This window comes from Mesocricetus auratus, unplaced genomic scaffold, assembly GCF_017639785.1.
Source record: "Mesocricetus auratus isolate SY011 unplaced genomic scaffold, BCM_Maur_2.0 Super-Scaffold_100009, whole genome shotgun sequence".
Taxonomy (NCBI): domain Eukaryota; kingdom Metazoa; phylum Chordata; class Mammalia; order Rodentia; family Cricetidae; genus Mesocricetus; species Mesocricetus auratus.
In genome coordinates this window covers 59,494,124-59,514,903 of record NW_024429193.1, presented here as the reverse complement: position 1 = coordinate 59,514,903, position 20,780 = coordinate 59,494,124, and the positions used below count along the sequence as shown (strand labels likewise).

General features: G+C 48.3%; 1 protein-coding gene and 1 long non-coding RNA gene across 4 annotated transcripts in view; one reads left to right on the top strand and one right to left on the bottom strand.

Annotated features, from left to right (window-relative positions):
- Positions 1–505: 505 nt before the first annotated feature.
- Positions 506–5,816, bottom strand: LOC121132727. 2 transcript variants are annotated; one of them, XR_005879407.1, is made up of 4 exons: positions 5,598–5,816; positions 5,333–5,499; positions 4,499–4,723; positions 506–734 (listed from the first exon to the last, which is right to left on the bottom strand). It is a non-coding gene; the product is annotated as an uncharacterized LOC121132727 (long non-coding RNA). The 2 variants fall into 2 exon arrangements; XR_002385865.2 differs by lacking the exons at positions 5,333–5,499; positions 5,598–5,816 and adding an exon at positions 5,181–5,320.
- Positions 5,487–20,780, top strand: part of Pdzk1 (PDZ domain containing 1) — a 34,259-nt gene continuing 18,965 nt past the window's right edge. Inside the window, exons 1-2 of one of the 2 annotated variants that reach the window (XM_040752178.1) lie at positions 5,487–5,609; positions 20,500–20,711. In XM_040752178.1, the coding sequence (XP_040608112.1) occupies positions 20,502–20,711 (210 nt within the window). In that variant the 5' untranslated portion in view covers positions 5,487–5,609; positions 20,500–20,501. Of the gene's footprint in view, positions 5,610–6,051; positions 6,141–20,499; positions 20,712–20,780 lie in introns of those variants that run through there. The other variant, XM_040752180.1, reaches the window with a different exon arrangement.

Sequence of the window (20,780 nt, the reverse complement as noted above, 5' to 3'; positions counted from 1 at the left end):
ACCAGAGTTTGATTTCCAGCCCCTACATAGTGGCTCACAACTGTCTATATTATAGTCCCAGTGGATCTAATACATGCAGTGCATGGACATACATGCAGGCCAAACATATACTTTTATAAAATAAAAATAAAGAAAAAGATATTTCATAGCCAACTTACAAGTTTTACCAACTCATAGCTCTCCAGGGGTTCTCAGGCTTCCTCTGGCTTGAAGCCTGTTTCATATAAAAACTAGAAAGTTCTGATCAGCAACCACATGGGGCCTCAATGCATACCACTGCAAGGAGGGGTGGCATTGTCCCGCAGGCCACCCATCTATCCACACAGCTGTAAAACATTTATCTCTGTCCTGCATCTGGACCCTGACCTAATAAATTCTTCTAAAGGTGCACAGCCCGCATGGGCAGCTTCCATGGATGTTGGAGGAGGCCAGTAGCATAAAGAGGCAAAGGGAGACAGTCATAAAGTTGACTCAGGACAGGGACAGAGGACAGCAGGATCTAAAATGCCAGGGTAGGAGCATTTAATGAGCTGCTAAAAAGGTATAATCAGATGTTGAAGTACAAATCAGGGCTTCTCGGGTCCCCTGTAGCCAAGATGACTTGAATTGTGGAAAGAACAATGGCTGTAGAAACAAAAGCACAAGCCTTCAGCTGCCACATCTCTGCCATGAGCTTGAGGTGTCCTTGGTTAAGTCACTTCATCTCTCTGGGTCTATGTTTCATAATCAAAAAGCTGAGGAAATACGATGGGAGCAGAGAATTCACTCTCAAAAGTTGTCCTCTGACTTTATGTGCCCACACATACACACAACGAAGTAAAGGTACTGTAGCAGTCAAAGGTTTACAAGAAGGACAAGCAGGCCTTAGATACCCGAAAGCAACCTGCTCACTGCTGGATGGGTGAGTGTGAGGCCAGCCTGGTCTACAGAGTGAGTTCCAGGACAGCCAGCACTACATAGAGACCTTGTCTCAAAACAACAATAACAACAACAAACCAAATAACCATACAAACAAATAAAACTTTAAACTTCTTTCCTAACCTCATAGTCAAATACATATTTAGAAAAAAGAAGGGACAAGACAGTTGTCAGCCCCAGGAAACCACCACACAGTGGAGGAACCTAAATCTCAGCCACATCCCAGAAATCAGATGAGCATCCTAAGCCACAATACTCTGCCCTATATCCAGATATTATCTAAATGGAATGTTATAGTAGTATCAAATATTAATATGAAAATGAAAGCAAAGTACACTTATAAACTTGGCTGAATCCACAAATATTTGATTGAAAGAAAGAAAACATACACTCATTTTTATATGAAAAAAAGCCTAGCTTTTTTTGTCTTTATTTTTTGTCATGAATCAACTATTTGTATATGCTTAGATCTGTTTTGGGGCTTTCTGGTTTATTTCATTTGAATTTATCATTTGCCTACCTGGTCCCCAAATCATATTGTAGTAAATGCCACCACTTACTACATGGTTTTGATGTACAGACATAGAAACTCCTTCCTTAGTGTGAGTGTGTATGAGTGTGTGTGTATATGTGTGTGTGTGTGTGTGTGTGTGTACGAGCGTGTGTGCAGATGTGCATTCGTGAATGCATGTGGAGGTCAGAGGACACTTTGTGGAGTTGTTTCTCTCCTTCCACCTTTTTCTAGGTTTCAGGGATTGAACTCAGGGTATCCAGCTTGAGTGGCAGCTGCTTTTACTGAGCCTGCTCGTTGGTTCCCTTCCTTATGCTTATTTTTATTTCTAAAACTAGCTTATCCAGGTTCTACCATCACATGAGGGAACTTTCATTGGAAGTGCCACCATCTAATTGTCTGTCGTCTGTCTGTCTGTCTGTCTGTCTGTCTGTCTGATAGATTTGGAGAGAGTTGACATCTTTACACTTTTCTTGGATTTACAGCTCAACAATATTTTATAGTTTTCTAAGTATACCAGAATGTCAACCCCAGCTTCTGGGGAATCTGAGCAGAGCCAGGGGACCTGGCCCAGGATAGTTCCACCACTGAGAAGTTTTACTTGCCCATCCTAATGACCCTCACAACTGTTACCTATCTCTGTATGTGACTAGGTGAGGAAAGTATTAGGAAATGGCGGAAGGTGTTTTTAGCTTTGTGTTTCTGACCAGCTGCATAGGATGCTGAGATACTAGAAGGCGGAGTGGCACTCATAGTGCCCCAAACACCCCGAAAGTCCTGAGTCAGCACCTTGTACTTCTAGCCCATCCATTTCCATGAATGTTGGCCCACTGTGCACTCGGAAGAAAAGTGACTGATTCTTGTAAACATGAGGTAGCATTATGCACTAACACTTGTTAGATCTGGATGGCTATAAAAGTCTTCTTGGAAGCTGGAGAGATGGCTCCGTTGTCAAGAGTGGGTCAGCTCTTTCAGGAGACTGGAGTTCTTGGTTCCTGGTACACTAGGGGGAGGGGCTGGCGGGGGAGGGTGTCTTACAACCACCTGTAACTCCAGCTCTAGGAGATTCAATGCTGTTGAGCCTAAAAAGGCTCGGATTGACTTGAGTTTAAGGCTTGGAAGTGAGACCTAGTGTAACTCCTGAGCCTGGCTAGAGTTTGGCAACCTGTCTGGCCTGTAACCTCCTCATGGAGGTGACTCAGTAAGACCTGATGTAAGACTGCCCCCTGCCTAGCTACCTGCCTGCTTGGTGGAATACTATTGGCCCTTACTCCTCACATCGCCTTACCCTATCCTAAGATTCCCATCCCATACCTCATCCCTACATAAGTTCCTACCTGTTAAAATAAATTGAGATGCTGCTTCGACAAGTCTGCCGACTCTGTGTATTTTCTCCCCGGTGACTAGTGGGGGAGGGTCTGAGTCATGGGCACTCACCATCCCACTCAGCCCCCCAGAAGAGACTGGCTGGACCATCCCCCACCTGCGTCTACCTGTCACGTGAGGTGGATAAACCAGTCTTATTGGCAAGGTTAATTTAGTGTTTCACTCATGTTTACTTGAAATCTTAGGATATGGTAGTCTTTTTGTTATGTACCGTATTTACCAGAGAAGACTGCTGGGGCACTGGTCTTTCTTAGCTGGTCGGAGACTACACTAGGTGTTCTGGATCTCAATGTAGCACTGAGCCTTTCCCAGGATGAGCTCTTAAGCACAAAACCATGTCCTGGGTTGACATACACAGTTAACAAGAACAATTAGCCAGAAGCATAACTACAGAAACTAAAAAACAAGGTTAGTACATTTTGACATTTTCTCAGAATGGTGTGGTCTTTGATGGTTGGGCCTTTGTGTTAGTTTTGGCAGTGGCGATGTCTACTTGCTGTTTTACAGCCTGAATGGCACTTCCATCATGGAGTCGGTTGTGCTAAGGTCTGGGGCCCTGTTCCATTATATTCCAGGCATCTGAGACAAAGTGAGAAAGATCTAAATCTCAGGAGCTGGAGAGGCGACTGAGTGGTTAAGAGCACTGCTGCTCTTCCAAAGGTCTTGGGTTCAGTTCCCAGCACCCACATGGCAGCTCCAACTGTCTGTAACTCGAGTTCCAGGGGATCTGGTGTCCTCTTCTAGACTCCCTGGCGCCAAGTATGAATGTGGCACATAGACATAGCACATAGGCAAAACACCCATACACATAAATAAATCTAAAAACCCAAATCTCTGAGGAACTGATATTCTCATAGGAGGGACAAAGGAATCAAATAATAAAAATACGGGAGTGTGCTGGAACATGGTAAGTTTGTGAACAAAACGGAGCAGAGTTGAAGAGATCAAGAAGTCAAAGAAAATGGCCATCTCAGTTGAGATTCTGGGAAGAAAAAAGACATTTCTCTGGCCAATTCCTAGTCACAGACCTGTCTTGGAGGAGGGGTGGGGAGCTAAGGTGCTGGGGCCCAGTGCACCTGCCATGAATTTTTCCCTTATTGGAAGCACCAGGGTAAGTAACCGACACAGACTGCAGAATGTTGAGTGTCTCTTTACCTTTCCATGGGGGTAGATAGATGTTCCCTCACCAAACAAAAGCCTCCAACTTGAACAGAACAAACAAAAGAAAAGAAACCATTAACAACATCTTTTTGATGCCAAAGCCAGGGCTGGCCTGTGACTCGGGTAAGAGCATTAGCCAAGCACAGTAAGGCCTTGGGTTCCAGGGCTTGAATCTTGAGAAACAAAACCACTCCCATATCCCAAGCTACAGCCTGTACTCACAGCTTCTCACCTGCAGAACTCTACAGACCAATCAGAGCTTACACTGAACAGCCTCAAGGACAGGCTGCCCTGATTGTACATGTGCGTGTGTTCCTATGTGTACGTGTGTGTTAAAACCCAACAGATTTAGCCAGGCAGTGGTGGTGCACACCTTTAATCCCAGCACTTGGGAGGCTGAGGCAGGTGGATGGATCTCTGAGTTCCAGGCCAGCCTGGTCTACAGATCGAGTTTTAGGACAGCCAAAGTTATACAGAGAAACCCTGTCTCAAAAAACAAACAAAATCCCCTAGCAGATTTACCTAATCTTGAAGTTGGAAGTGACCCAGGAAATCCCAGTTCCGTCTCCCTAACAACGGAGTGCACCTTCTAGAAGAGCTCCTCATCTGCCGCTGTTCAAACACAACTGGAGAAGGCAAAGGAGCCATGGAAGCTTCTGCTAACCCTGTGGGGCCTTATTGTAGCTTCTTCATCTAAGAAGACAGGGGCGGAGTCCAAGGCGCTTCCGTGCTTCGGGTCAGGTGATCCTGGGCAGGGTTATTAAACAGATGAATCTAAGCTTTCTTATCTAGAAGATGAATATCATGTCACATGATGAGGGCTGAAGAGAGTAAGGAATGTAAGGCTTTGCGGGGTTCATAAGAGAAGAACCTGCTAAATCTGTATCATCAGTGAAGGACTTACACTGTTCTTGGGTTAATCAGGTTAGACTCACTTATAGGTATGATATTAAGTTTTTATGATTATCATGCGTGGGGTAGGTTCTGCATCCCACCCACAACACTGTAAGAAAGATAATTAGCCCAGATCCAACATCTGGGAATTGGAAGAGTCAGGTGTTCTGATCTTAAATCTACGGCGCCCTAGCCTGCCCTAATGCTTTGAAAGTTATATTAAAGGTCAAGAGAATACAGCCTAAAGATGGAAGGCAGTCGGATATGATGGAATGACTCTGATGTCGTTCCTTCAGTTTAAACTTCTTACCTACTGGCTTAGGTCACAAGTGGATTGAGGGCAAAGCCAAGACCCAGGGAAGATAAATGGCTAGCTCTTCCTTCATGAGTGGAGGAAAGATAAGGCCACCCAGTCCACAGCCTGGAGCTCGCCTGGCCTCACTGCTGTGAGCTGTCTCTTACCCTGATCAGGAGTGTGGGCTGAGAATCCAGGTGAGGATAGTTTGAGTGGGTGCGGTTGATAGAGATCAGCTGCTGCCCGGGCTGAGGCTGGTGGCCTGTTGAGCAGCACCGGCCCACAGGAGAACTTGTGAAAACGCGGTCCACTACCCGGCTGCCTTCCTGAGAGACTGCAGAGCGAAGAGGAAGACAGGTATCAGTAGTTGGAGAACAGAGATCCGCCTTCGGGATAGAGGAGAGAGCATTAAAGCTGGGCTTTGCTGCTGACCTCAGCGAACAGGCAAGTGCGAGCTCCCAGGGCAGTGGAAGCAGGCTTTTCCGGGGCTTTCTTGGCCTGTTGGTGGATTTCTGGGTAGAGTTTCAGTGTCCCCGCTCTCAGGATGGCCTGAGTGTGGGAGGTGGCTGGTGATGAGCCCCGACTCTGACCCTGGGCTAGGGACAGTGGGGGTCCTCCTGGAACTGGGTATTGGTTGGGTGTGACCCAGTCCTCTGTTCATGCAGAGACAACTCCCCCTCAGCGGTCCTTCCCACCTCCTCTCTCCCCCTTTGTTGTCCCGAGGGAGCACAGACAAGAAGCCCTCCTACTTCCCACATTGTTAGCTGGGGTGGGGGCAGGGCTTCTTTTGGCGGAGGTATCTTGAGGGTTTCCAGTTGGCAGGGAGCAGGACAGAGGTCACTTGAACCCAGACCACAGGTCCCTGTTAAATACATCAGCTTTTAAATCAATCTTTGTCCAAAGTCCAGTGAGTTCCAAGACTAGTAGTGTTCACAGCACAGAGTCCTAGTGGCCGGGTGGCTCCTTCTCCCCTAGGTAAGAAATGGCTTCTGTAACCTGCCCCCTAGCCTGGAGATGCTCTTTCCCTTTCCTTTTTTCTAGCAAGTGGCTGTGGGGAGGGGCTGAGGCCTTTGGTGGTGGCAGGAGGGAAAGTTAAGGGGGTGCAGACTGTCTATTGGGGAATGCCAGGTTTAGGCTCTACTTCATAAAGGCATTGGGGAGCTGCTCATTTCCCTCGCTTGTATGAGATGTGGTGGTAGAGTTTTGTATGGAAATTTGATGCACGGGGGGGCGGGAGAGAGAGAGAGAGAGAGAGAGAGAGAGAGAGAGAGAGAGAGAGAGAGAGAGAGAGAGAGAGAGAGAGAGAGCGCAGACCTCATAGGCTTTGCTATCCAAGCATTTTGGGTGTAAGGGAAGACTTCCAAAGGCAGGCAGCAGCCGGCTTCCTACCTGCTAGTCAAAACAAGAGCTGCCTCTCTCCCTTCCAGCTGGGCCAGTGATGAGCCATGAGGGGCAGAGTGGAAATTCGGGTCCCTCTGTTTCCCGATGGGGCATCTCTGTGCCTTCTGTGAACCTGAAATGTCTGTGTTGCCCTGAAGTTCCCCTAGATGATTCTGTGTGTGTAGACATGTCTGGGAGGAACTCTCTCTCTCAGCATCAGGACCCTTACAGAGGCCCACTAGTTCTGAAGGCTGGGTTGTGTAGTTATGAAGACTCTCGGGGTGTGTTTGGTGTAGAAAACTTCATCCTGCATCCATAAGTCACAGGTCCTGACTGCTTCAGGCTGCAGTCTTCCAGTCACAGAGTCACATACTCTTTCGTGTACAAACAACTCGGGGACTTTGAATTTGTGTGTTATGGCAGAGCAAATTGTTCTCACCTTTGACTCTTGCATGATCTGTCATATGAACTTGTTGATGCTGCCATATGTGTCCAGACCACTTAGTATACAGCTGCTGCTCACCCAAGGGAGAGAGCACAGGTCTGGGAAACTGATGCCTAAGGTCTTAAGCCATTTTTGACAAGTCATTAGGTACATTCCTTACCTCCATTTTGTCATTTGTTGAAGGGAAGTTGGACATCATTTCCCAAGGGTTGTTTTGAGAATAAAATTGCAAACGTGACTGTCTGAGGGAATTGAAAGTCCAAATCCAAGACACCTGCTCTTCAGATGAGTCTATCAGCTGTGCCCTGGGGTGGTGGGGAGCAGCATCCCAGTTCGCTGGAGACCTTGTCTGAGTCTTTTGGTGCCATTGAGCCTTTATTTTCTCAACTACCACTAAAAAGAGTTGACACTTGATGTTCACTGAGGTCCTTTCAAGTGTAAGGGGAAGCTGTGCTCTGAAGGAGGCCTCCTTGGGATTTAACGATGAATTCAAATATTACCTTCCAAGAAGAACTTCCTAAGTCAAGCCTCCCCATCTCATCGATATCTCCTATTACTCCGTAACACCAGAAATCACTGTTTACTTCATTAAGCTTCCAGAGAGTGAGGCTCTTGCCTTTGCTGACAATTGTGGTTCCAGATCTTAGTACAGTTCTTGCCTCAGAATAGATGCTTACACGTTTGGGTGGTTGGAAGTTGGCACAGAGGAGAGGGAGCTGGGACATGAGTTGTTTTCATCACTTACTCCTTGGGAGAGGAAGCTGAGAAACTTAGATACCCTGTCAGGCTGACTGAATGTGGAAATGGACTTTTCCACTCACATCTTGGTTAAATGACTCTTAGTTTTGCATGGAAGATGGGTGAGAGTAGTTAAGATGGAGATAGACAGGTTTCCCTCAAGCTCTCAGCAGTTCCCTTCCTAGGTTCTTCCGGAGAGACCACCCAGCTCTCCCTAATCTTCTTGCCTGGCTGGTGTCCTAGACAAGTGGTTAAGAGCATGGCCAGCTGGTGGTGGTGCACACCTTTAATCACAGCCCATGGGAGGCAGAGGCAGGCAGACCTTTGAGTTGGAGGACAGCCTGGTCTACAGAGTGAGCCCCAGGATAGTCAGGGCTGCACAGAGAAACGCTGTGTGGGGTGGGGGTGGGGAGAGCACAGCCATTGGGACTGGAAGCCTGTGCTCCAGGTTCGATGTGTGTGTTGCTCCGGAGTCTGTTTTTTTCTCACATGGGTATGCTGGGACCCACTTCTGTTGGGAAGGTTAAATGCTCATGCATTTTACACACCACACCGTGATGGTCTTTAGTTCCCTTGTGATGTAAGTGATTCCACAGAACATAGGACGTCTGGCAGTGATAGAGGTTTGGAACAGGAAAGATGGCATCTTACCTACTTGATATCTGCTGTAAGATTTGCTCTAGGTTTGAAACAGCCACCACCTGAACCTGGCCAGAAACAGATAACTGTATTTATGTAGCCGGGAGGAACCATGGAGACAAAAGTTAAAAACCAAAAACGACCACCCCCAAGCCAAACAGGAGTAGCTCATAGGATTCCCACTAGCTGTACGGAATACGTGTGGAGCGTGGAAATACCACAAGGAGCTCTGCCTCCTCCACAGGCAGCTTATCTCGATGGGGACGCTGATGCAGTGACTAAAATGGCATCTTTAGGCTTGAGTCTAGCCCAACCCATTTCCCTTCCTTCATCCTGTACACACATGGAGGGGATTCTGAATTACACACTGTTCCATGAAGGAGATGTCTTGCTCCTCCCACAGCACAACGTACCCCTTGAGGCTGGCAAGGAGAAGGAACCAGACCTCACTGGAGTCTAGGCTCTGCGCATCTAACCAGGTGAAACCAACTTAGCCATCTGGAGTCTTTTTACACCCATGTGAAGTGACTCGTTAGATTTCAATCAGCACTCAAGCAGTATGTAGCCTAGAAAGGTCTCAGTACACGTTTATTTAGCAATAGCCTAGATCCGCTGTCCTAGCAGCTGTGTTCGTGCTAGTGGGTGTGTTTGTGACACTCTCCACTGGATTCTGGGCTCTCTGGAGGCAGGACAGTGTCTTGCCTAATCTAGGTTGAGGCTGACACCTGCCTCATTGTAGGTGCAAAATGTACCTCGATGAGCATAAAAAAGAATGCTCAAAGAGGACTGGTAGCCTACCGAGTGTGCTAGTCATGCAAGGACTTGAACATTAACTTGGACCTGGGAAGGTCTTGTATCCATCCACATGGAAAACATGCTTACTTAGCATCTCCTACAGAATGAATACTCAGCATTGGGGAAGGTAACCCTGGCAGAGCATGTGGCATGAGCTAAGGGCAGGCTGGGTGTGGGTGGTCATGCCGGGCCCAGCTTCGTGTTTCCTGAGGAAACATAGAGGGTAGTGTGGGAAATAGAAGCTGGGTCCTCTGAAAGAGCAGCACATGCTTGGTGCCTGAGCAGGAAGCTATACTTTATTTTTGTTGTTGTTGTTGATGTTTAGAGGCTTACCAGTGAGCACTGGTCGGAAAGTTTATCTAGAGGCAGGAGGACTCCGCTAATAGACCAGGCATATGGAAAATTTAAGTGGGTAGAAAAGCAAGTTCAGGCATTGGGTAGTGCCCTAACCCAGTAAACATATGCCCCTAGGCCTGGTCCCCAACCCCACATAAACCAAGTGTGGTTGCTACTCGGGTGGGAGCTAGAGCATCTGAAGTTGAAGGTAAATTTTAAGGTCCCGCTGACCTCCAGAAGGCGTTAGCTGTTTCGGGTAGCAGTGCCATCACAGTGTGAGGGCGTCCTCTTTCCGTGTTCTCACAGTTTTGACTCCATCTCTCCCGGCTCCTGAAACTCTTAGGTGAGCAGTCAAAGTGTGGAAGGCAATGAACTCCCAGACTGGAGGCCTGCCATCCATATATTACAAAATGTCATTTATGGAATCTGAGGTGGGGAGGATACTAGGTATCAGCAGATCAAATGACCTTTGACATAAGAAATTTTATTCTTTATCATAAAAGAGAAATAAAATTACTCACTGGGCCTTGTCATCACTACTCTCTAGATAATTCTCAGTGGAATGCCTCCGTGAATCCCCTGCATTCTAAATCTATCCCCACCTAGGTCCAAACAGCAGCTGTCACAATGGGGAGGTACAGTTAGCAAATCCGTATTTTAGGGCCTTGCTTTTCCTTCTGTTTTGGTATTAGTCATGCACACATACTCGACTGGTTGGATTTCCACAGGTGTTGCTTTTCGGAGCAGAAGCCCTGGTGGCCTAAGATCTGCCACCTGCATCAAAATTGTAAGATGTGCTGTAGGTGAATTGTTTTTGAAGGATGAAATCCAAGTGCGTTTGTCTTGCTTGCCAGACTCTGTTGTCCGTATCAGCTGAGCTACATTATAGCTCCCTCCCTCCCTCCCTCCCTCCCTCCCTCCCTCCCTCCCTCATTTTCTTTCAAGCTTATTTATGTCATGTGTTTGAGTGTTTTGCCTGAATGTATGTACATGTACTGCACATGTGCCGGTGCCCACAGGGCTCAGAAGACATTAATTCAATTGCAGATGGTTGTGAGCCATCATGTGGGTGCTGGGATTGAGCTCAGGCCCTCTCTGCAAGGGCAGCAAGTGCTATTAACTGCTGAGCCATCCCTCCAGCCTCACAACACGGATTCTTTAATGCTGTTTGCAGAAGCAGCCTGTGCTGGGCTCCGACGGAGATGACTGTGGTTGTCTGGGCGGGAAGCCCTTTACCAGAGTTGCCAAAGAGAGAATTCACAGCCTGTCTGCAATTTTGAACTTAGCCCCACATTCTCCACCAACTATATATTTTTTTGTAACAGAAGTTTGGCAACTTCTGTTCTTTGGGGTCACACAGATGCAGTAGTGACCACCTTCTCATGTGGGCTGATGTACCTGGTTAAAATTCCTGGGATTTTGCTGCAGTGCTCAGGTTTTATAACAAGCATGGAGGTCAGCCAAGGTGAATCAGGTCTAGACCGAATGCTGCCAGATAGACCCTGCTTCCCCCACCCCCTTCTGCCTTAGTGAAGCAGTTTGTTCACTCATGGCTCTGTCCTGGGTTATATAATCGAGGACCCTTCCACAGACTCAGTGACTAGGTTAAACATTAGTCACTAGCTGGCTTGTGAGCTTTTACCTTTCAGGAAAACTGCCTCTTGGAGCAGGTGTTTATATCGGTGCCTGTGGGGAGAGGCTCTGTTATCCCTGTAATTCTGATCACACAATTGATTTCTAATTACTACTAGATAAGATGAAGGTGAGCCTAGGTACTTATGACTAATGGTAGCAGATTACCATGCTCATATAAAAGTCCTGCTACACCCAGACTATTACACAGGCAAATAAGGCAGCCCTCGGGCTGTCTTTCCTGAAATCATTGCTGGCCATGGCCCACACTTTCCCACCTATAGGCAGAGTCCCTGTTTATCCTACTTTCTTTCCTTTTTCTTTTTTTGGGGGGGCGGGTTTCGAGACAGGGTTTCTCTGTATTGTTTTGGAGCCTATCCTGGAACTAGCTCTTGTAGACCAGGCTGGTCTTGAACTCACAGATCTTCCTGCCTCTGTCTCCTGAGTGCTGGGATTAAAGGTGTGCGCCACCACCGCCCGGCATTATCCTACTTTCTTATTAAACCTTTTGGAAATTTGATGATGCTCTCCAGACAGGTGGACTATGCCCTAGGTACTCCTTGGTGACCATGGGCCAGATATCAGTGTATAAAGTAGTGTTTTGTTCACTCCAACTTCTCCTTTCTTGTGTTCTTCAGGTCCCAGATTGCTGGCTCCCACTTAGAGTTCATGTGTTCTGGTAGAGACTATGCTGAGAGCTTCAGTTCAGCTAGAGCCTTCTGATAGACAGACAGGATACTATACTCTCTGGTCAGGGTGTGTCTCAGCACACCCTGGGAGCAAAGGCACCCACTCTGCCCAGCGGCCGGTTAGCTTTGCAGAGACTGTCAGGAGTGAGTGGATGGCCCACTTGCCTGATGATCGTGGTGCCTGAGTATTCTCCAGTCCCTGCTCTCCTCCACAGCAGAGAGAAAATCCACAGCACTGTTCCGATGCTGCAGAAGGATGCCGTTGTGTTGGGTATTCAACCATAGGGCAGGGCCAATGGCTCTGGTGGAGTGGGCATCCATGCTCCAGACTCCGTGTTCTAGAGATTTCCATATCCATCTGGAGTGTCACTGTCTTCATCAAGGGGCACTGCCATCTTCATCTACACCCTTCCAGTTAGGAAGGGATTCCCTGAGATTCAAAGCTAGGTAGATCTAGGTTTTAACTCTGGTCCTTCCTAGTGTACTTTACCCAGAGAAATTGCCATGGGAAGGTGGACAGAAAACCACACATTCTCAGCTCCACATAGCTGTGGCTCCCATTACAGGAAACATTCTGTTCTAAGGGACTTTGAAGACTTCTTAACTGCTCCTACCCCGAGTCTGGTGTCTGGTTTGTTCCTTAGGTTCCCCAAATGGGTACAAATTAAGAGTTCCCTGCTGAAGCTGGGTGTTGTGGTATATGTCTTTAAGCCCAGCAGCAGGGAAGCAGGAACATACAGGTGGATCCTTAATTCCAAGGTCAGCCTATACTACACAGTGAGGTCGCGTCTCATAGAAGGTTCCGTGTTGAATTGAAAATGCATTCAGTCCTTTCCTCCCACTAACCACTGACAAAAAGAAAAATAGCTGAATGGCTTTGAATAACCAAGAGCAGGTTGATTCCTGACAGCACTGGGATGTGGGGAGCATTCATCTCCTGACAGACACACACTTCTCTGGTTCCTGCTGTCTCTCACACCGGCCCTCCAGCCGTCGGCACAGTCTGTCTGCTTCTCCACAGGGTTGGTTTTTACAGCTCCCCTTGAATTTCTTACCCTACTTGGTTTATTCTAATCAGCCCTGATATTTGCTCCCACCTTCCAGCCGGAGGCTCCCTTTCTAGCATGGACTGAATGGTGGCCTCTGAACACGGACATTAACCGTAATCTCCAATGCCACCACATTGAGAGAGCAGAACTTTAAAGCGGCAATTAGAGTTACATTAGGTCATGAAGAGGAATGCAAATCGAGTAGGGCTGATGTCCCTTTAAAACAGGGGATGTCCTCGCACTGGGGAAAAATGTCATTTGAGGACACAGTGGAGAAGGTAGCCACCATGAAAGCCAAGGACAGAGGCCTGAGAGGGCCCAGCCCTAACGATATCTTTATCTTGTTCTTCTGGCCTCTAACCCTTCAAGCAAATGATACTCCGCAGGATTCTACTGCAGCAGCTCTGTCATCTTCATGAGGTGGGACTCAAAGGACACCAGTGTGGCACAGCTTTCAACAGGCGTGGTGACACACACTGGTACTCCCCACATTTGGGTGGCTTTTCAGGAAGAGCATGACGGAAACCCCTCGAGACCTGGGGTGCTTTATATATTTGTATGAAGTGGCCATGGTATAAACATCCTTTTGATGTTCAGTGGAAAACTGAAGGAATTATGTTCCTAGTTTTAAAGAGACTTCCCCCGCTGGAGCATGCTGACTGAGTCTGTATGTGGGGAGCCTGGAATGTTACAAGAAGCTGAAGTAGGGCTGCAGTTGTCAGTTTTCCTCAGGACTACCTGGCTGGGTTTCTCAGACCGACTTGAGGGCAGCTGGGTGAGGGAGGAGGGTTGGCACTAGCTCCCCTCCTCTATAGGCTCTTAATATATAGCCTGGGTGTATGGAATGCCCTGTATAGAACAGATGGTCTCCAGCTCAGATCTGCCCGCCTCTGCCTCCTGAGTGCTGGGATTAAAAGTGGCTCACTAACTTTTAAGGACGTTAAGTTTGGGGGCAGCATCAGAGTTCTCTCAAAATCCATAAGTTAAAAGTCATTTTCATCTGCTTAACTCTGGGTCTGCCTGGCTCAGAACTGCTTGGAACTTTCGAGTCGGGGGTGGGGTTGAGGGTGGGGACAGCAGGCATGGCCTTCAGGTTGCCATGCATTCCTGTCCCAGGCACTGTGATCAGGCACTCACTATAGGCAGAGCTGGATCGTGAGGACTCCTCAGGGTGACCAAGGGTCTCTCCTAACCAGACTGACCAGGGCTTCTTCAGGGAGCAAAGGTGAGCTCTGGGTGACTGTTAATAGTTCATCCAACCATGACATTCTTCTGTGACCCAGGAGAGTTGTCCCTGAGGGGATAGGAGTCAATGTGGGGTGATGTCAAAGGTTAGTTTTTTTTTTTACATATGCCTAAAATCTGTACCCAAAGATGTGAGGTGGGGCCTAAGAGTATATTTTTATGACTCTGCAGATGACTCTGAAGGACAGCAGGGTTTGAGATCCAGCTTGTGGGTGACCATGAGCACTGCGGGGATATCCCTTACCTGTCACTGAATCACTTGCTTTATCTTTATGTGCATGACTATTTTCCCTGCACATATGTGTGTATGTGTATCACATGCATGCCTGGTATCCTTGCAGGCAACAGATCCCCTGGAACTGGAATTACAGATGTTGTGAACTACCATGTGGGTGCTTGGACCTGAACCCTGGTCTTCTGGGAGAGCAGCCAGTGCTCTTCACGGAGGCATCTCTCCAGCCCAGCACTGAGGTTTCACAGGCATGATTTATTGCTGTTAGCATCACCGGGTGGCCGTTGGTTCATATAGTTTTGATCGGCCTGTCTCTCACATGGATGAAGGCAACTGGGTAACTCCCAGGGACGAGAAGCAAATGCTGTAACTCTTGACCTCACTTCTCTTGGGCTTGATATTTATGCTCCTTCCTTGGAAGAAGGATTTGCCTGGGATGAATGCCAGTTGTAGAGCATGGGTTTGAACCCCAGCACCACAAAACTACAAACTCCAGACAAAACCAAAATGAGATCACAAGTGGTGGTGCACACCTTTAATCCCAGCACTTGGCAGGCAGAGGCAGGTGGGTCTTTGTGAGTTCAAGGCCAGCCTGGTCTACAGATTGAGTTCCAGGACAGTCAGGACTATGTAGAGAAATCCTGTCTCAAAATAGATGTAATTCAAAATATATAAAGTATACATATGTTGTAAAAATATATAACCTATATAGTCAGAATATATATTAGTAATACACATTATATATATATATTTTGGCATGTAAGTGCATGTGCCCGTGCAGGTGCACATGTATGGGTGTGTGCATATGGAGATGTGGTCACCCCCTCAGTGATTTTTTTTTTTTTTTTTGAGACAGGGCCTTTCACTGTCCTGGAGCAGGCTGGCTGGCTGAGCTCCAGGATTCTGTCTGTCTCCACCTTCCCAGCTCTGGGGTTACGAGTGTGTGCTACTATACCAACGGTTCCCTGGTGTCTCAGTTAGGGTCATAGACACTATGACCACTGCAAATCTTTATTTTTATTTTTTCCCTTTTTTAATTTAAATTAGAAACAAGCTTGCTTCACATGTCAATCCCAGCTCCTTTTCCCTCCCCCCCTGCAACTCTTATAAAAGGAAAACATTGAGTGGGGCCGCCTTACAGTCTGTTACCATCATGGGGGACATGGCAGCGTGCAGGCAGACATGGTGCTGGAGAGGTGCCGGAGAGTCTACATCTGGACTGGCAGGGAGAGACAGGGAAGCCACTGAACCTGGACTTGAGCTTCTGAGACCTCAAAACCCACCCCCTCGTGACACACTTCCTCCAACAAAGCCGCAACAACTCCAACAAGGCCACACCTCCTAATAATGTCACTTCTATGGGCCAAGCATTCAAACACGTGTTCTATGGAGGCCGTTCCTATTCAAACACGCGAGTTCTATGGAGGCCGTTCCTATTCAAAGCACCACACCAGAGATCAAACTCAGGTCCTCAGGCTTGTAAGGCAAGAGCCAACACCTGTCTCTGAGCCCTTATGTGACCTGGTTCTTGCTGTGTAGGCCAGGCTGGCCTTAACTCAGAGATCTGCCTGCCTCCCAAGGGCTGGAATCAAAGGCATGCCTGCCACATCTGACTCCTGTGTTTTGGGCATAAAATGTTTCTGGGAATCCCATGTTCATGTCTCTAGGGCACAGTCATGTTCTTGTTGGGGCTCCTGCTGAAGTTGAGATTACCAAATCCTTTCAGGAAATCACGAAGCTGATGTTTAAATGGCTTTAACCCCTACCCCATCCCCCACCCCGGCCTGTCTGGGTTTGCTCATGAGCAGTCATGCCCGTGACATTTCTAAGTAGGACATTTCCACCTACATGGAACATTGTCTTGGAATGGAGGCTTCACATGGAGTTTTGCATGGAGCAGTCTGACAGGACAGGCAGGCCTTCCCACAAGCCCCACTCACAGGGGAAGCGATGAAAATCGTGTCCTCCCCTCCTCCACATAGCTGTGTGGAAAGCCCTGCAGCTTCCAGCCCCAGACACACAACTTGAGGCCAAAGCAAGACTTCCTTTTAGCCTTTGCCAACTAAGCTGAACCTGCTGGCTGTTTGGGCCTCGGTGTCCTGACCTCTTCGGGCACGGCTTCCAGCTGGCCTGTGTGGAGGGTTAGCGAATAGCGTTGGTCTGTGGTGAGGACGGTGAGCCTAGAAGCCCTGGCCTGCTTTGGGCATAGAAGCCATCCTCTGGCCCTGTCAGTTATTTCTTTTCTGTGCAGCTTGAATCCTCTCTGCTCTGACCCCTGGCAGAGGAGCCTCCTAGCTCTCTGTGTTCATTTTCCTGCCTTCCTAATTTGCAAAATGCTCAGAGCTTTCCTTCTGGGCCTAGGTGTATCATTCCTTCTGGACAGGAAGGATCCAATTGCTTCAGAAGAAAATGGAGTCTAAAGGTGAGAGTAGCATTATCAAGAAGAATGGTGGACAAACACGCCACGCCTTTGCTGTCTGTCTGGCCAGGGCCTTGGTTTTTTTCCTGTGTGCCTAGACAGGGAATTTATTGTTTTCCCACACACAAGTAACATTGTTGCCAAGAATTGACTTTTGCTTATCAGTTCAGACAGGGGTCATAGCTTCCTTTCATCTCCAGTATTCTGATAATTGGGAATAGAGACACACTGGGATATTCTAGAAATCCTGAGAGTCTTTACTACCTATCTGCACACCCGCCCTCAAGGCCTGGCTCTCAGATTTCCTCCTCAAGAAGTAGCTGGCTGGGGTTGACAAAACAGGAAACAGCTCCTTAAGCACAGTGTCCTCTTAGTTAAGCTCAGAGTCCAGACATCCCCTCAGGCAGCTGTGACACAGACTGGCTTGCTAAGTGACAGGCCCTGTCTGATGTAGGAGCCACATAAAACCAGGATGTGGACCAGAATCAGGAATGGAGGAGGAATTGCTCAGGGCCCCATAAAACCAGGAGCCACATAAAACCAGGATGTGGACCAGAATCAGGAATGGAGGAGGAATTGCTCAGGGCCCCATAAAACCAGGAGCCACATAAAACCAGGATGTGGACCAGAATCAGGAATGGAGGAGGAATGGCTCAGGGCCCCTTAGATGACTAAGTGAGCTGGCTTTCTATAATACTCTAACAGAAAGAGGTTTGTGCCCCAGTGAGTCCCATGTAAGACCAGGACTTTGGTGTTTTGGCTGACTTGGTTGGGTTGATGGACACCTGCTGATGGATGGACCAGCATTATTCCCTTAGTGGCCAGGTCATTGTAATGGCAGGCATGGCAGGAGACAACAGAGGTACAAGCACTAACATCTCCCTGTAGGCATGATGACACTTGCTGTTGCCGTGAACTGGCTCTAACCCTGACTTCAGCCAAAGCTGTGGGAAGAAAGGTGACCTCGAGTACCTGAGTGTCTTCAAAGCCTTGGGTACAGGTCCCACCGTTCAGTGTAGCTGTTGAGAAACTTCAAACAGCTACCCCAACAAGACACAGCTTGAGATTGTGCCGAGAAAGAGCAAACTCGTGTCTTTTCAGTATGTCGGGCTTTCGGGTCTCCAGTGAGATGGGAAAACATCCCCCAGAACAGTCTCCTCTAGCGGGGAGGGATTTCATTTTTCATCTTTGGCCTGCAGAGGAGGAGAAGGAAGGAGGGATCCTGTGGTGGTCACCCCAGAATGTGAGACAGCTGTTTTAAGGTGGGTGACTTAAAAAAAGAACATCGTCTGTTGACCACAGACAACCACCTCTTCTGATGAGCAAACAGAACCCAGTACCCTTAGTTCTGGTTGTAAAGGCACATTCTGCGTCCGAAGCATTTGGAGGAGGTAGCCCAATGCTTACGTGAAGGAATATAAGGAATGACTGATCTCTTCAAGGTTCTCAGCCCTGTGGATTTGAGAACTGACCAGGGGCATGAGAGGAGCTCGCAAGTGTGGGAAACCGAGATGGCATGTTCAGCCTGAGCGGAAGGAGCAATTAGAAAGTGGAAGTCAGAGCAGCCTGGAGGCAGGCGCCTGCAAGTGAGGAGTCCTGGCTGGTGGTGCCTGCACTTGGCCCCTTCCTCCCCGAGGGGCCCTTTTCCGGGTTGTGCCTTTTGATGTGGGAGAGCTGCTACGCTCTCCCAAGGTGTGCAAGATGGTCACTGGTGCACACAGCTTCGCTTTTTCTCTTCTCTGGGTGCCTGATGGGGCCTATTTCTTGGGTTTCTTTGACCACAAACATTTTCACACTCAGCTCTGCAGAGGAGGGGGGGGGTGGCCGAGCCACAGGTAGTAGAGATCTCCCTGCCTGCTCCTGCTGCCCGTCTCGGGAACCAAGGTCAAATGGCATCTTGAATCTCCACAGCAAGGCTTCTAGGGAGCCTGCAGCATTCTTCTGTTCTTCATTCTGCCTCCTCCATGTCTTATAGTCACCTCTTCTGCCCTTGTGGAGCACAGGGACGTGCTTACTAGTAGGAGCTGTGATGACGGGACACAGAGCTTGCCCTGAAGACAGCTGAGGGAGCTGGTGGCAGCCCTCTTGGCCCTTGGCTTCCTGTCACCTTTTTCTGGGCTGGCCCCGCCCCACTCTCCCATGAGAGCACAGTGGTGAGCTGTGAGGCCTCGGAGCCCCCAGCAGTCTCTCCGCTGTCCTTAGCAGTAAGGACACAACTGTTGTTCACATGGCCCTGTCCTCTGGTCCCCAGCCTCCTTCCTGTAGTGGCACAATGGAGGGCGGGATGGGAGAAGTGGCCTTGGGAGGGAGAGCTCTTAACCTGCCACTAGAGTCTTTCCTCGGGCACCCTTACTCTACTAGAAACTTCTGGATCACCCAAGCCCAGCTTCCTTTTTCCCTCCCTCATTTATTATTTCACAGCTTCATATGTCTGTGCCATATTTTGATCATATCTCCTGGTTACCCACCTGTCCTCTTCTGCTGAGCCCCTACTTCCCAAGACCCCTTTCACGTTTCTGTTGTGAGCCCACTGCGTTTAGTCTGTTTGCACAAACCAGGGGTGCCCCAGCCTTCTGTTGCATTACCAACACATTAGCTAGCTCTGAGGCCTGGCTTTGTTTCTTCTCCTTCCCTCCCTCCCTCCCTCCCTCCCTCCCTCTCTAGTTGTTCGAAGCCTGCCTTGCCCTGTCCTGCCTCACCTGACTCCCACTAGTCCTGCACTTCTTGGGAAGTCATTTCTCCAGGGAGCTGGCCTTATTTCTCCCTAGCCCATCCCTTCTTTCCAAAGACCTTCATTGTGTCATCCTATATCTCTCAGTTCTCCCACAGCATGGCATACCACATTCTGTTTTAAAAATAATTATGAAAAAATATTTTCCCAGGTTTGGAAGGCAGTGTTTAGTTCCTCTGATTCACAGGTTTATCTCAACAGAAAGGCTCTGCAGGTATTTGAGTGAAAGTGAGCTTCTTGGAGGTGGGTGCAGCCAGAGCACATGTGTGAGGATGTTTCAGTGAAACTTCTGGGGGCCGGGAAGACAGTGTTTACCATGCAAGCTGGAGGATGAGTTTGGCTCCCCATAAACCCTGTAAAAGGCTGGAGATGGTGGTGTGTGTCTGCAGTCCTCACGCTGGGGAGGCAGAGGAGGAGGACTGCTGGACCTGCCTGCGGCCACTATAGTCAGATCTGTGAACTTGAGGTCCATTGAGAGAATCTGTCTCATTATAAGGTGGTGAAGGATTGAGAAAGACACCTGGAACCACCTCTGATTTCTACACTCATGCACACGCGCACACACACAAATAGACATACATACACACACTACCACCAACACCAATACCACCACCACCACCAATAATGAAAACCCAGTACACGAACGAATGAAGCCTGTTATTTTGCATGGAAATTAAAAGAAGGTAGATTTGGATTCTTAAACCTTTTGGGCCATGTAACCTCTTAGGGCAAGGGACAAGGATGAGTATGGTTGGAGCTACTGAAGTTAAAGCATCAGTGTTAAGAACTCAGTTGAACTCGTGGGTCTGAAACACAAGTAAAAGGCCATTCTTGGGGAGTAGATTTGGAAATTGTGTGCACGGTCTGCGCAAAGGTTCCCTGGTATGCTGCACACAGAATGAAGCCAGACAAACAGAGGCATAGACTATGTATGAGACTCAGGGTTTCACCTTTCTTTCAACTAGATTTCCTTGCCTGTGCATTTATCCTGTTTTTCGTCACAGAAATGGCCTCCACCTTCAGCCCCAGAGAGTGCAAACTGTCCAAACAAGAGGGGCAGAACTATGGCTTCTTCCTGCGCATTGAGAAGGACACTGATGGCCACCTGGTCCGGGTGATTGAGAAGGGGAGCCCAGCAGAGAAGGCAGGGCTCCTGGATGGGGACAGAGTTCTCAGGATCAATGGTGTCTTTGTTGACAAGGAAGAGCACGCACAGGTGAATAGACACTTGGGTTCTTCTGGTACCTCTTCAGCCTCCACATCTCTGCACACTCTGATTTTGGGC